Here is a 13,858-nt window from a genome sequence, read left to right on the forward strand (position 1 = left end):
ATGACCCTTTTGTGAAGTCAGTAATTTATATAAATATCTAAAATATCCTTTATTCTGCACAAAATCTTTCTGGAGCAATCCAAAACATTCATTAAAACTGAACTAATGTCACAAAATAAAGTGTGCTATCCCTTTAAGTTAATTTCGTAATGCTTCAATCCAGTAAGGCCATTAATATGCCTTTCATCGTACCCCCCCCCCTCAACATTTCCTCATTGCATTGTGGGATTGGTGCAGGCTGGCAGCAGATCTGTGCCTTTTTACAAAGTTAACAGCCTTTGCACATTTCTGGGAACTGTGACCTTGGGAGATTCTGCCATCTGTTGGGTTTTTCTTAGCTCACAGCCAGAGGGTAAAACGTTCGTCTTTCAGTCTTTTTCAGTCGGTTTGCTATTTGTTTCTCCTCTTAATCTCTCCGCCTGTCCGCTCTCTCTCTCTCTCCTTCCCTCTGCCTCTTTCTCTCTCTCTCTGCACTTTGCAGTGAGCTCCTGTGGCCAACAGGGCAGCAGTTGCTGACCCCTCAGCGGTCAGTGTAGAAAAGAGCAGCTTCAGCTTGCAGAAAGCTTCCATTTTTTCACCATTTTAAAACCATGTGAAAGCTCTATGAAAAACTTTTCAAGAACTTTCTCTCTCATCCACACCCCTCCCCCTGATCTTGATATCTGCGTTTTGATTGGCAGAGACGGTGCGGGCAATGACGCACGTGATCAATCAGGGAATGGCCATGTACTGGGGGACGTCTCGCTGGAGCCCTATGGAGATCATGGTGAGCCACGCCCCGCTCTCTCTCTCTCTCTCTCTCTCTCTCTCCATCGCCTCTATCCATCACGCAGCTCACAGTATAGAAGAGTCTGTCCTTAAATGAGATTCGGGGCGGGGGGGGGGGGAGCGTCGGCAGTGCCTGACCTGGGGGGGATTAGGTTAGGAGGTGGGATGGAATGAAGGCCTGGGGAGGTTCTTCAGGACTGGGTTCAGCCCCAAGTGCAAATCCTGCTCCACTTATCCGGGATTTGGGGCTTGATAATCAGCGATAAACCGTCCATACTCTTGAGTAGCCGCCAAACGGACTACATCTGGTGTGAAATCCCGCTAAGCTGGCAACGGTTAGGGATGAACGGTGTATTTCTACAGGGAAGCTGGACGTACAGTACAATCCCCAAGCACACGTCATCCCCTGTACTGTAGTAGGGCCGTGTCGACCAGCAGCGCTGTCTCAGGGAAAGTTAACGGAGAGGGAATTGCACTGTTCCCTGTGTGCCCTGCAGGAGGCGTACTCGGTGGCGCGGCAGTTCAACCAGATCCCCCCGATCTGCGAGCAGGCCGAGTACCACATGTTCCAGAGGGAGAAGGTGGAGGTGCAGCTGCCCGAGCTCTTCCACAAGATAGGTGAGTGGGCTCCCCCTGCAGGCCCGGAGGACCGCGTGCGTCGGAGGGGGGCGAGGCTGACCCTCTGCTCCGTCCCTCCTCAGGTGTGGGTGCCATGACGTGGTCCCCGCTGGCCTGCGGGATCATCTCAGGGAAATACGACAGCGGCGTGCCGCCCTACTCCCGCGCCTCTCTGAAGGTACTGCAGCCCCCTGACCCCTGGCGCCTCTGCCTCCACCTCTCCTCCATCCACCTGACTCACACATAGACCCCTTCCTCTGTCTCTCCTCCACCCACCTGTCTCACACATCTAACCCTGCCTCCGCCTCTGCCTCTCCTCCACCCACCTGACTCACACATCGACCCCTTCCTCTGTCTCTCCTCCACCCACCTGTCTCACACATCTAACCCTGCCTCTGCCTGTCCTCCACCCACCTGTCTCTGTCCCCTACCCGTCTACCTCTGCCTTCACCTCCATCTGTGTTTGTACTCTACCCGTCTACCTCTGCCTTCACCTCTGCCTCTCCTCCACCTGTGTCTGTCCCCTACCCGTCTACCTCTGCCTCTACTCCACCTGTCTCACACGTCTACCTCTGCCTCCACCTCCACCTCTGCCTCTTCTCTATCTGTGTCTGTCCCCTACCCATCTACCTTTGCCTCTCCTTCACCTGCCTCTCATCTGTCGGTCTATCTGTCCTCTTCCTGCTTCACCATCACCTGAACTTCTGTCTTTCCTCCACCTGTGTCTCCTTTCTACCTGTCTCCCCTGTCCTCTACCTCTCTCTTCCTCCCCTCCACCTCTATCTCCCCCTCTCCACCTCTCTCCCCCTCTTGAGAACCTTCCCCTCTGCTCTTTTGTTGTTGGTGTTTCTCATGTTAACTCTCTTTCGTGTCTCCTAGGTTATTGTGTCCCATAGGTGTGTGTGTCTCCCCTCCTCTGAGGCTGTGCCTGCTGCTTCAAATCTCAGGGGCCTTTAAGCACACACACGTGTACACACACACACACTTGCGTGCGCACACAAACTCACGCATACACACTCACATACACACACACACAAACTTGCACACACACACAGACACAGTCACACACACACACACAAACTTGCAAACACGCATACACACACACATTGTTTCCCCATCCACCTTCACTGATTCTATTGTCTTTCATTGTTGGTTTGTCTTCCTACACTGATGGTCATTGTGAGGTCATTTTGTTTTGAAATGCATATGTACATGTATAAAAATCATCAGTTTTATGCCTTAGTTTGGAGAACATGGGGTAACATTTAATCAGAACCAAAAGGAAATGAATGTGCGAGAGTCAGTGACCTGAACAATGATGGAGCTTTTCATTTTGTTCAGATTTAAACTGCAGTTATCTTATCTGTCTTTTACATCCCTAATGAGCTTTTACAATGAAATTCTGTCAAGCATAAAAATGCTTTTTGAGGGCTGGTTCAAGGAGAATTGTTTCAAATTATACAAATATAGCACGTATAAAAAAGACTTGTTTTATATTCAAATTAAATTTAGGTTTCAACTATGATAGAGAGATTATACTTAACATTATAAAATTAGAATTATAAGAAGTGTAAAATGATGATGAATGTTTGAAGGTTTCATTTTGAAAAGGAATATATATTTTGAAAAAGAATGTGAACGTGGGGCTAATTTATAGTGTTTCCTGTGGGGCTTCTGTGTGTACATGTTTGTGTGCATGCGAGAGAGGGAGAGGGAGTGAGAGGGTGAGCGAGTGTGTGAGAGAGAGAGAGTGAGATAGTGAAGTGAGTGGGAGAGAGAGAGAGCGAGAGAGAGGCTGAACAGACGGCACCTCTACTGTTTGAGCTGTAGTGAAGGGAAGTCGCCCGTTTAAAAATGGCCCCACTCACACCAGCGCTGCCTGCCAGGGGGGCTCATCTTCTCCACCACACAGTGTCAATAGTGTTAGGGTGTATCCCTCAGAATAATGAAATATGATTTAATTCAATACGAGAGCTTTTCCTCCGATTTTCTCTCATCATAGGAAAAAACTCTTTGCTGTGAAATTTTCTCAGATCAGTCTGGTCTTCTCTCAGATCAATATTTTTATTATCTTAAAATAAAAAAATAAAGCGACAACCACAGGATTGAGAAAATACTTAAAAAATGTATCATTGTGAATCCTATGTTGGTAGATAAATGATCTTGGAAAAAGGAAGAACAGATGAATGATCATAAGAGGGAATTAAGAAGAGTGGTGTTTATTTTGGCGTGTGGTGGCGGAGGTGTGCCCCCCCCCCCCCCCCCCGGGGGGGAGGGCGGGGCTGTGGGCGGGGCCGGCCTTTTAAGCGGGGCGTGCTGTGTGTCCGGCAGGGCTACCAGTGGTTGAAGGATAAGATTCTGAGCGAGGAGGGACGCCGCCAGCAGGCGAAGCTGAAAGAGCTGCAGGTGATCGCGGAGCGGCTGGGCTGCACCCTGCCGCAGCTGGCCATCGGTACGCACCGCGCTGCCGCTCTCTCTCTTCCTGTCCGTCTGTCCGTCCGTCCCGCTCGCCCGTGTCCGGCGTCTGTCCGTCCGGCCCGCCGCGGCGTCTGTCCGTCTGTGGTCAGTCTGTTGCTGTCAGGGTGTGTGGTGTAGGAGGCAGCGTTGTGTAACGCGCCACCGGGCGACCGCTCGCTAAATCTGTGTGCTGAGTCCAGCCAATCCCCGCTGACCCCTGTACCCGGGCTGGTACGCAGGCCAGAGGGGATTATGGGTAAACAGCAAACATCTGTCTTTTTTTTCTTTTCTTTCTTTGCCCTGAGCGAGGGCAGCAGGGAACAGGCTCAGGATGAGCTCTGTAATGCGCTTTGCGCCAGTCTCTCCTGAGCACTGAAATAAAGACAGGATTTACACCCAGTCATCAGCTCAGGACATCATGTACATGAGCTAGTGCAGGTAGGTAGGTAGTGCCACACCCTCATTATGCAAACATGCGCACACACGCACATACACACTCCCTTGAAATCCACATCCACATGCCTCTTCCTTGCTGTCAATGGGAATGCATCACTTTCTCTGGGTGGATCTCTCAGGTGTGTCGTGTCCAGGGTAACAGGATATCCCGGTGAACTGATGAATTTGTATATCCGTTTGCGGTAGGATACCCTTTTTGTGAAGATAAATGTATTGTGTGTGTGTTTGTGTTTGCGCGCGTGTGTGGGAGGGAGGGAGGGTGTGTTTGGTGTGGGCGGAGCTGTGAAACGCTTTCCCAGGATGCATCACTGCTGTGTGCTGGTCTCTCTCAGCATGGTGTCTGCGGAACGAGGGGGTGAGCTCTGTACTGCTGGGGGCTTCCAACACTGACCAGCTGATGGAGAACATAGGAGCCATACAGGTGAGACCGCAGCGTGTGTGTGTGTTTTCACCGGAGTGTCAGGCGGGTACTCCCAGCCTGACCATGCAAACCTGTGCAGTTCATGTGGTCTGTTGTGCCTGTGGTCTGCCTGCACCAGTGACAATAATAATAATAATAATAACTACAAAAGAAGTGAAAAGGTCTAAAATCACTGACTCCAGTAATCAGAAGTCAGCGATAGGTAAGCGATGCTCAGGGTTCAAAAGGTGCGTTCGCAGGATAGATCTGAAATATGGATGCCCTGTGTGTTCCCTCCAGTCCCTTTTTGAGCACAACTCGCACATCATAAATAAGGCAGGCCCAGGGAAAGGTGGTGTGTGCATGCCTGCGCGCTCGTGTGCGTTTAGGAGACCTGCGCTGAAATCGGCTCAGTTCGCAGAGCAGCACCTCCCCACGCCAGACTGAGCATCTGGGGCAGCCGCGTGGCGTAATGGACAGAGAGCCGGGCTCGCCACTCCAAAATCACAGGACGGGGCGCTGCCGTCGTCACTTTGAATCAGGCTACTGAGCCCGAACGGCTTCCGGAAATATCCGTCCGTATAAATGGATGCATGCGAAGGATTTGAAAATGTGAATCGCTTCGGATAAGATCGTCTGCCGCATCCCAGAAATGCGGATATACATTGTAAGATTGAATGGACGTCCCAGTAAATTTGTCTGTGAAATAAAGTAGTGTAGCCATTCTGGCTCAGGCTGTGTACGGCACTGTGCTTATGTGCTTTATTGTGAGCTAGTGAGGTCAGGGAGAGGGAAAGCGCTCGCTCTGCCAGATAACACACGTGCAACACACTGGCACTTAATAGGATTTTAACCTCACAACAGTTCAATGTGTGCTCCTAACGCTGTGTTTGGCCTGGTGTAAATTCTATATTTACTCTCTAAATTCTGTCTTTTCTTTCTCTTACTCTCTTTCCCTCTCTTGCTCGCTCGTTCTCCCTCTCCATCTTTCTTACTCTCTCGCTTTGGCTTTCTCTCTTGCTTGTGCTTTCTCTCTCTCTCTCTCTCTCTCTCTCTCTGAGGGGGCAGTTGTGGGCTGTGTGATGATCTGTTTGTTTTCCCCATCACGCGTTTGGCATTTGAGGTATTAAATGTTTCATGGGCGCAGGGCCGCAGTCACGCACCGGCTCGCCGTGTCCCCTCAGGCGGCCGCGCTCTCGGAGCGAGGAACTTTGGGAACGCCCCCCGCCCCGCCCCGTCTGAAACGCTGCTCTCCTTCCTCACGCAGGTCCTTCCCAAGCTGTCGTCCTCCATCGTGCACGAGGTGGACAGCATCCTGGGGAACAAGCCCTACAGTAAAAAGGACTACCGGGCCTAACGCGGGGCCTAACGCGGGGCCTAACGCGGGGCCCTCCAGGGACCGGGATCCGGGGCCGGTCGCTACCGGGGTTTCTGCCTGCCGTAAAGTTTGCTTGAGCTTTTATTTATTTTATTTTTTACGAATAGAAACTGGCACATGGGGCGAGCGGAGGCTCAGTGCTATAGGGAGAGGTGGGGGGGGGATCCCCAGAGGTCCGGGTGAAGGGCAGGCGGTGGGGAGGGGGGAGAGTAGAGGGATCTTGTGCACGAGTACTTAAATCGGCAGTTCGTTTTTAAAACGAGAAGAAAAAATATACTGAAAAGCTAAACAAAAAACAAAAAAAGCACACGCTTGCTTGCCCGTTTAAATATTCTTGTTTTATTTCTTTAGTGTTTTTTTTATACTGAATGCATTTAAACAGAAGTATTATCGGTATGAGCGTTTGATATGATCTGTTGCACTTGCACCATTGTAACTTGCTCAGTTTAGGTTTGGTTCGTTGGCGGCCACAAAGGTGTGGGTGGCGTTTTCTCGAATGGCGGTTCCTCGTGTCTGTCGGTGAATTGGGGAAACGGCCTCCTGCATTAGCCTGCGTCCATCCTGAAGGCCCTTTCGCCAATTCAAATAAATACCATGTGACCAAAGTTAGCTTTCCTTCCATTGAACTGGTCTGCGCTGAGCTGTGCTGAGATGTATTGAGCTGAAGACGCACTGACTGCTAAAGCCAGAGATAATGTTAGCGCAACTCAGTGCTGAGATGGGTCACAAACATTCTTCATGCTACCAAATATGGTCCTGGCCTGGATAGACGTGGTCCTCTTACAGGTTTTGGTCACAGGGTTGGTTTTAACTGGCTATGCCAGAGCACGCCACAGGTTTAGCTGTTGGACCTGGTTCTGTTATGAGTTCACCTGGTTTGACCTGGTCCTCTTATGGGTTCACCTGTTGAGTCTAGTTAATTTTTATCAGTGTTCATCGAAGTAGCCTACTGGGTGAGACTCCAGGTGTTTAACATGCCACGCTGTTGGAGTCTGAATATACCACATGTACATTCTGGCCAATAGGAGCACTACTTCTTGTCAGAAGCTCAGGGATTGGAGCATAGTTGCGTGCGCGTGTGGCTTAAGGAAGCCGTTTCCCTACCGTACAGAGTGACATGTCACCTGGCTCAAGCCAAAGACTCCGACATCTGTGTGTTCCTGGCGTCCGAATGGAACCATTCGCTTATTCATTTACACCATGTCCAATCTGATCCATCCTTTCTATATATATATATATGTATTATAATGTGCATTATATATGTGTATATATTGACACAGATATTGTACACAAGATATACATATAAATGCAAATATGTACTGCAGCTCTTTCTTCTTTCTGTGAAGTTCATTTATTTTTTTAAGGTCCTTCAGGGTTGTCTTCATTTTTTCTCTTAGAGACTGGAGCATCTGTCTTACTGTATGATGTGGTGTGTGTATATACAGAGAGAGAGATGTAAATGTACTGTATATAGACAATGTATATCTCCACATGTGCAACACATTTATCCAGTTCATTCCATGGATCTTGCTCATCATCCAGCCATTTAACCAAAGGAAGTGTGTGTGTGTGTTCTTCAAGGGGGGGTCAAACAAGTCGTACATCACATAAATACAGGAATACGCACAATTGCAGCACACATTCTATATCAGATATATACAGGTATACACGTGCACTCACACACACACATGCTATATCGCATAAATGCAAGAATTCTCTCACACACACACGCTGTATCGCATAAATGCCAGAATACACACACTCACACTCACAGACATGCCGGTTTGCATTCATCCAGGCAGACATACCTTTGTACGGTTTCCGGATTTCAGAAATGAGCTGGGATGTAAAAACTTGATAGTGGATGGGCGGGTTTAAATACACAAACTAACTCTTCAGCAAAATAGATTCAAACTGATAAAACACAAGACTTCAGTGTTCCATGAGTATTCACTTCAGCATTCCTGCATTTTCCATTTCATATAAGAATATTGCACTGATTTAACAGGCCTTAATGAAAAAGTGTGACTGTCCGAACTTTGACCTTAGTTCAGTTTAGTCCGGTTGAATGATAATGTTGCTTACAGTTCTTTCTTCCTAGAGTAATGCAGATTCAGTTGAAAGATATTTAACATGGCTCTGGCCTCATGGTTATGAGAGTATTATTGTACTGAACTGTTTTGACCAATGATGTTAGGCTGCATTTATTAGCTGTAGGAGAATATAGGAAATTAGCATAATCTAGTTATGTTATTGAGGTCTTTTTTTCTTCCATCATATTTGTATTTGATCATATCAGAAGGAAGGTGGGGGGGGGGAGGGTGTTGAAAGTTTGTCAGTATTCATGTCAGACACTTAAAGCACCATGTTGTTCTCGTCATGTGGGCAGGGAGGTAGGAGATGAAATGGAGTGGGAGAGATAGAGAGATTGCATGTCTCACATTCTATCCAGTAGCTGCTGTGCCCATGTTCAGTAATATTGTTCCCTGTCTGGTCTCTGGTTCCCCCATGTGGCCACTGTGGGTAGTGCAGTACAACAGCCAAGGTGTAAAAGTCTACCCTGTGGTACTGAATGCTGAATACCTGTATTAACAAATCTGCACAACTGATCCAAACCCCAGTTGAATTTGTCTGTGGCCTCTGGCTCCCCCTACTGGCCAAAGAGAACAGCGCCGTTAAATGCATCCCAGCTGCATGTCCACCTGGAAGCTCTTTACTCTGTACATATTTAAACGTCAGTTTAAAACAAACACAAAAACAAAAACCAACCTTCCGTTTAAAAAAATTAAAAAGTTTTCTTAAAAAAATTGTGATAATCTGCCGCATGTTTGCCGAAATAACTTTTGAGGCCAACGCCTTTTCGTGAAGATTTAACCGGGTGTTTCCACCATCAGTCTATGCATGAGGATTCCATCACAATAAGCACTTTCAGTTTCTGTACTTTGTGCTGCACTGTGAGAATATAACAGTACAGAACAGTCACACAATGCGCAGAGATCCATAATATGTGTTGTTTCTGTCATGTTATTGTTCTTCCCCCTCCATGTTTGCATGTGACCTTAGACTGTATGTGTGCAGTGTGAGTCCCGTCCCCCTCCCTGTGTTTGAATAGTCCTTACAGCACATTGGCGCGGGTCAGCAGGCAGGGAAGCTGAAGGTGTGACCTGTAGCTGGTGTGCTCGGCTAACACTATACCTGCCCGAGATGGGTGCATAAATCCCAGTGTCCCATCCCAGTGCTTGGTACACACATGCATGTGTGCACGTGTGTGTGTTTCCTGTGTGTGCATATAAATGTGATGTACGTGTGTGTGCGTGCGCATGACTCCATAGCAGGCCATTGTGCTCGGTTCTGTTGACACTTTGGTGGAGCTTACCAGAAGGAGTCCGGCACATGGGTCAGACGTTTAAAGCTTTTCAGCCGTGTTGAAGCGTTTCGCTGAGAAGCCGCACGGGTCTTTGCGTTTTCCGCCTGAATCTCAGTCCTCCTCTGTTTCCCCTCTGTTTTTACATATATATTTTTGAGGGCCTCTTGTCAGTGTGCAGAAATGTCTGAAGGGGTGTGTGTTGAGTGCTGGATGTGTTCAGTCTGAGCACTGACGTGCACCTCACAGCACAGTCCCACATTGCAGTCAGGCAGCTGCGGCTGAACCCTTGAGTTAAAAACAGAAAATGGCTGCCGCTCCCCCGCTCCCCCTGTCAGCATGTTCAGTTTGTCTTTGCTTTAATGCGGATGAATACACCCCCCCAAATGACTTCTTTCATCGCGGGGTTTTCGGTTGGCTGAGTGCATAGTGTTAAATGTGACCTTGGCATTAAAAGGCATCTACTCTCTCACGGTCGGTAGCTAACGGCTGTGACTGGTACTGGTCTGAGGTGTTTTCGCACTGTGACTTGGCTTGCACGGGGACTGGACGTTCTGCGTTGTGTGAGGCCAATAAATGAACCAATCAGACCTTGGCTGTAGACGAGCAAAATCGTAGGCAATAGAGTTTTTATAGTTTTATTTTGGTAACATGCTGCATTTTATTCTGTTTGTAATAAGGTGATGATGACTAAAGGAAATGATCTGTATTGTACATGCCTTCAGACTAATTCTTCTCTTAAAATGCTTAGCACTGCTGGATACACATTTCACTCTTTCTAGGTACCTGATGGAGTGTCACAACAGCTTCTGAATGTACATAGTTTGATCTTTGTATATAATAACGGCTGTGATCACTTCTGCCCGTTTAATTTTTAAGACTTTAAGACTTTTATTTCCATTGGCAGGCACTGCTTAACTGCATTCTGCTTGAATCTGAGCATACGACATATGTACAGCTTCTGTATTTATGACATGAAAATTAAAGTTATGAAGAAGTGACAATTAACAGTTGTGTTCGGTCTGTTCTTTGACTTTCTCTCGCACTTCAATCAGTGATAGCCAACGGGTTTGAAGTTGGTTTGTTTTAATCCTTAATTTCTGAGAATGTAAGTAACTCTTTTTTTGGCGGGGGGAGGGGGCTCGAAGGGGTGCTTTTCTGCTTTTGTAATTATTTTGTTATTATGAAATTAGCTGTCCTTAAAATACGGACTTTCAGTCACTTTTAGTCAATATTTTAATCATGACTACCTGACATAATAAACCGTTAGCTTGTCTCAGTTATGTTTGCAGGCCGCTCTGTTCAGCAGTGTGCTAACCTGCTTCTGTTTGAATGTTTGCTGTCACTGTCTCAGTAATGTTGCTAAATTACCCCCTTGGTCTTACCTGACGGGGTTGCATAGCACAGTGCAGGCCCAGATAGCATGCATAGGTTGGGTCCTTTGGCCATACTTTGCCTTTTGGACTCAGGCCAATGCGATTTAGTTGTTTGGCCAAGGTTGGCAACAGCTTATTTTGACCTAACTATTCTTGGTCCAATGTTGACCGAAGGTACAGTGTAGTATTTGTCAATGGGTTTGAAATAAGATGGTTTTATCTGCTTAAACTTCATGTTAAATGTTTCACAGAAGCTCTTATTCAGAATACTTATACAGTGTGCGTTATTGTAAGATGCAATCCAGTTATACAGCAGGGTATTTACTGAAGGAATTCAGGTTCAGCACCTTGCCCAGGAACAAGGGCAGTGCCCTACCTGGTATTCAAATGTACTACCTTACAGCTGCAGGAATTATGCTACACTGCTGCAGATTTTAATTACATGCTGTAAATATTGTACAAAATATCAGCATGCCATTGAAGCAACAGCAACCATCGTTACGAATTTTAATTGGCATACACAATTAAAAAGCTACATTTACATAAATGTAGTCATTTACATAACACATTAGCAACCTTACTGCCAACCGCTTACATATGGCCAAAACTGGGACAATTTATGCTTGTTATCTGGATTATATCAGTTTTTGGTGTTGGGTTTATGTTAAGTGGAATTCTGCTGTGAACTTACCTAAAACAGTGAGAAGTTTAACCAATATATGTGAGCTTGCTGTCTAGAGTATTCACTGGGATGAGTTTGCTATATAAGGTATCCCATGCTTTTGAGTGTGTGTGTGTAAGGCGTCTGGCTATAGGTGAGTGTATTTTTGAGTGAGTGTGTAAGGTGTCTGGCTGTAGGTGAGTGTGTTTTTGAGTGTGAGTGTGTAAGGTGTCTGGCTGTAGGTGAGTGTATTTTTGAGTGAGTGTGTAAGGTGTCTGGCTGTAGGTGAGTGTGTTTTTGAGAGAGTGTGTAAGGTGTCTGGCTGTAGGTGAGTGTGTTTGAGTGTGAGTGTGTAAGGTGTCTGGCTGTAGGTGAGTGTGTTTTTGAGTGAGTGTGTAAGGTGTCTGGCTGTAGGTGAGTGTGTTTTTGAGTGAGTGTGTAAGGTGTCTGGCTGTAGGTGAGTGTGTTTGAGTGTGAGTGTGTAAGGTGTCTGGCTGTAGGTGAGTGTGTTTTTGAGTGAGTGTGTAAGGTGTCTGGCTGTAGGTGAGTGTGTTTTTGAGTGAGTGTGTAAGGTGTCTGGCTGTAGGTGAGTGTGTTTTTGAGTGAGTGTGTAAGGTGTCTGGCTGTAGATGAGTGTGTTTTTGAGTGAGTGTGCAAGGTGTCTGGCTGTAGGTGAGTGTGTTTTTGAGTGAGTGTGTAAGGTGTCTGGCTGTAGGTGAGTGTGTTTGAGTGTGTCAGGTATCAGGTGGGCTGCTCTGGACTGACTCAGATCCAGCAGGACACTGAGCAGCTGCGTGAGGGCCGGCAGCGGCGGGAGATGGAGCGCCACGCCCTGATGCGGGACCTGCAGGCGCAGCAGCAGGCCGCTGAGAAAAGGGCTCATGCGTGTAACGCGCAGGCCACCGCAGCCACCAAGATCCTGGACCAAGTCAGGACAGGTACACGCGCACACCCTGGAGCAGGGTCGACACTCCGAGTCTCTCACATACCTGCATGTGTTAGCGGGGGGGGGGGGGGCCACACTGGGATTAGACGGGAGACCATCATGGCAGCTGACGCTGTTTCAACATGTGAATATTTTAAAAATTTAATTCAGCAAACTGTTTTGAGAAGGCCTATTTATCACCGTAATGTTTGATTTACAATATGAATTTTTTTCCAAAATAAAAATGGGCATAACGTGAACATGAAGCAAAAAAACAAATTTAATTTACCAGCGACAATGTTTAAACAAATTTGTCAACACGAAACGCAATGAATAAGCAAATGATTGTCGGTTGATGCAGTATGAGGTGAATTGGAGCATTTTTTGACCAAGAGCTTAAACACTAACAGAAGAAAATTGGCACTTCGCCAGGCTGACGATCTTGATAAAAGTACATTAACATTTAAATTAGGATTTAGGATAATCCAGCAGTTTATGCGTGAGTTAATTATCCTGTAAATTAATTAGTGCATACAAATTGAAGTCAATACAAAATACTTTATACTTGCAACTTCCCAGCTTTGGTCTTGGATGGCCACAGTCCAGAAGTGTTAATTGCTCAACTGAGCCAGTTCAGTGCTTGACAATAATGAAAACTTTCAGATATAAAATAATTCTTTTTGTTCATTAAAATTAACTCAAATTACAACTGGGGTATGTCTGATGCATTCTATTACTGTACTTGTTTCTTTTTCTAAGCGGATTTCTAGCTGATTGAATCTAGACACACACTGGATTCAATGAGAATTTCCTCTCAACTGTGACCCATAACTAAAGGTTTTTTTTTTTACCCCATGCACTGCTTGGCAAGTTAATGACTAACACTTGCATTTGATTTTGAATCAAATTTGAGGACAGTGTTAATTGAACACAAGCTTAATGTCAGTTGAATACAAGCCTGTATAGCAAAGGTTGCAACTGCAGTCCCTAACACATACTATTCAGCACCACAAGTAACTTGTTCCTCATGAGGCATGCTTTTCATTGGAGCCAGAGGAAAAGGGATGGAGGCAAAGCACAGGGAGTTGGTATGAGACAGGCTGTGCTGTATGTCATTTAATGGTTTGGCAGTTTGGGGCATACGACCAGTGAAGCACATCTGACTAAACTGTGTAACATGCACTGACCACAGACCGCAAATGACTGACTGAGGTATCCTGTTCTTCTGTATTATATCCATTATTCTTGGCCTGAATTGATTTCAGAATTGATGCGTATGCAATACCAGTGATTTTCTAAGCGTTCATACATACATACATACAGTATGTACATTAATAAATATACTGAATACTATACTAATCCATACTTCAATTAAGATGCCAATGAGGAAATATTCTGCAAATTATAAATCTGTACTGCAGTCACTGATATCAGAATGGTGATCAAGTATGATTG

At 46.3% G+C, this 13,858-nt stretch overlaps 1 protein-coding gene across 4 annotated transcripts in view; it reads left to right on the forward strand.

The window, feature by feature from the left end:
- The window catches only part of kcnab2a (potassium voltage-gated channel, shaker-related subfamily, beta member 2 a), a 66,356-nt gene extending 55,907 nt beyond the window's left edge, over positions 1-10,449 (forward strand). For all 4 annotated transcript variants that reach the window (XM_035388101.1, XM_035388103.1, XM_035388102.1 and 1 more), the window contains 6 exons: positions 681-766; positions 1,266-1,386; positions 1,470-1,564; positions 3,718-3,838; positions 4,632-4,720; positions 5,967-10,449. In XM_035388101.1, coding sequence (XP_035243992.1) covers positions 681-766; positions 1,266-1,386; positions 1,470-1,564; positions 3,718-3,838; positions 4,632-4,720; positions 5,967-6,056 — 602 coding nt within the window. In that variant the 3' untranslated portion in view covers positions 6,057-10,449. The remainder of the gene's footprint in view (positions 1-680; positions 767-1,265; positions 1,387-1,469; positions 1,565-3,717; positions 3,839-4,631; positions 4,721-5,966) is intronic.
- Positions 10,450-13,858: the final 3,409 nt, after the last annotated feature.

This window comes from Anguilla anguilla, chromosome 13, assembly GCF_013347855.1.
Source record: "Anguilla anguilla isolate fAngAng1 chromosome 13, fAngAng1.pri, whole genome shotgun sequence".
Taxonomy (NCBI): Eukaryota; Metazoa; Chordata; class Actinopteri; order Anguilliformes; family Anguillidae; genus Anguilla; species Anguilla anguilla.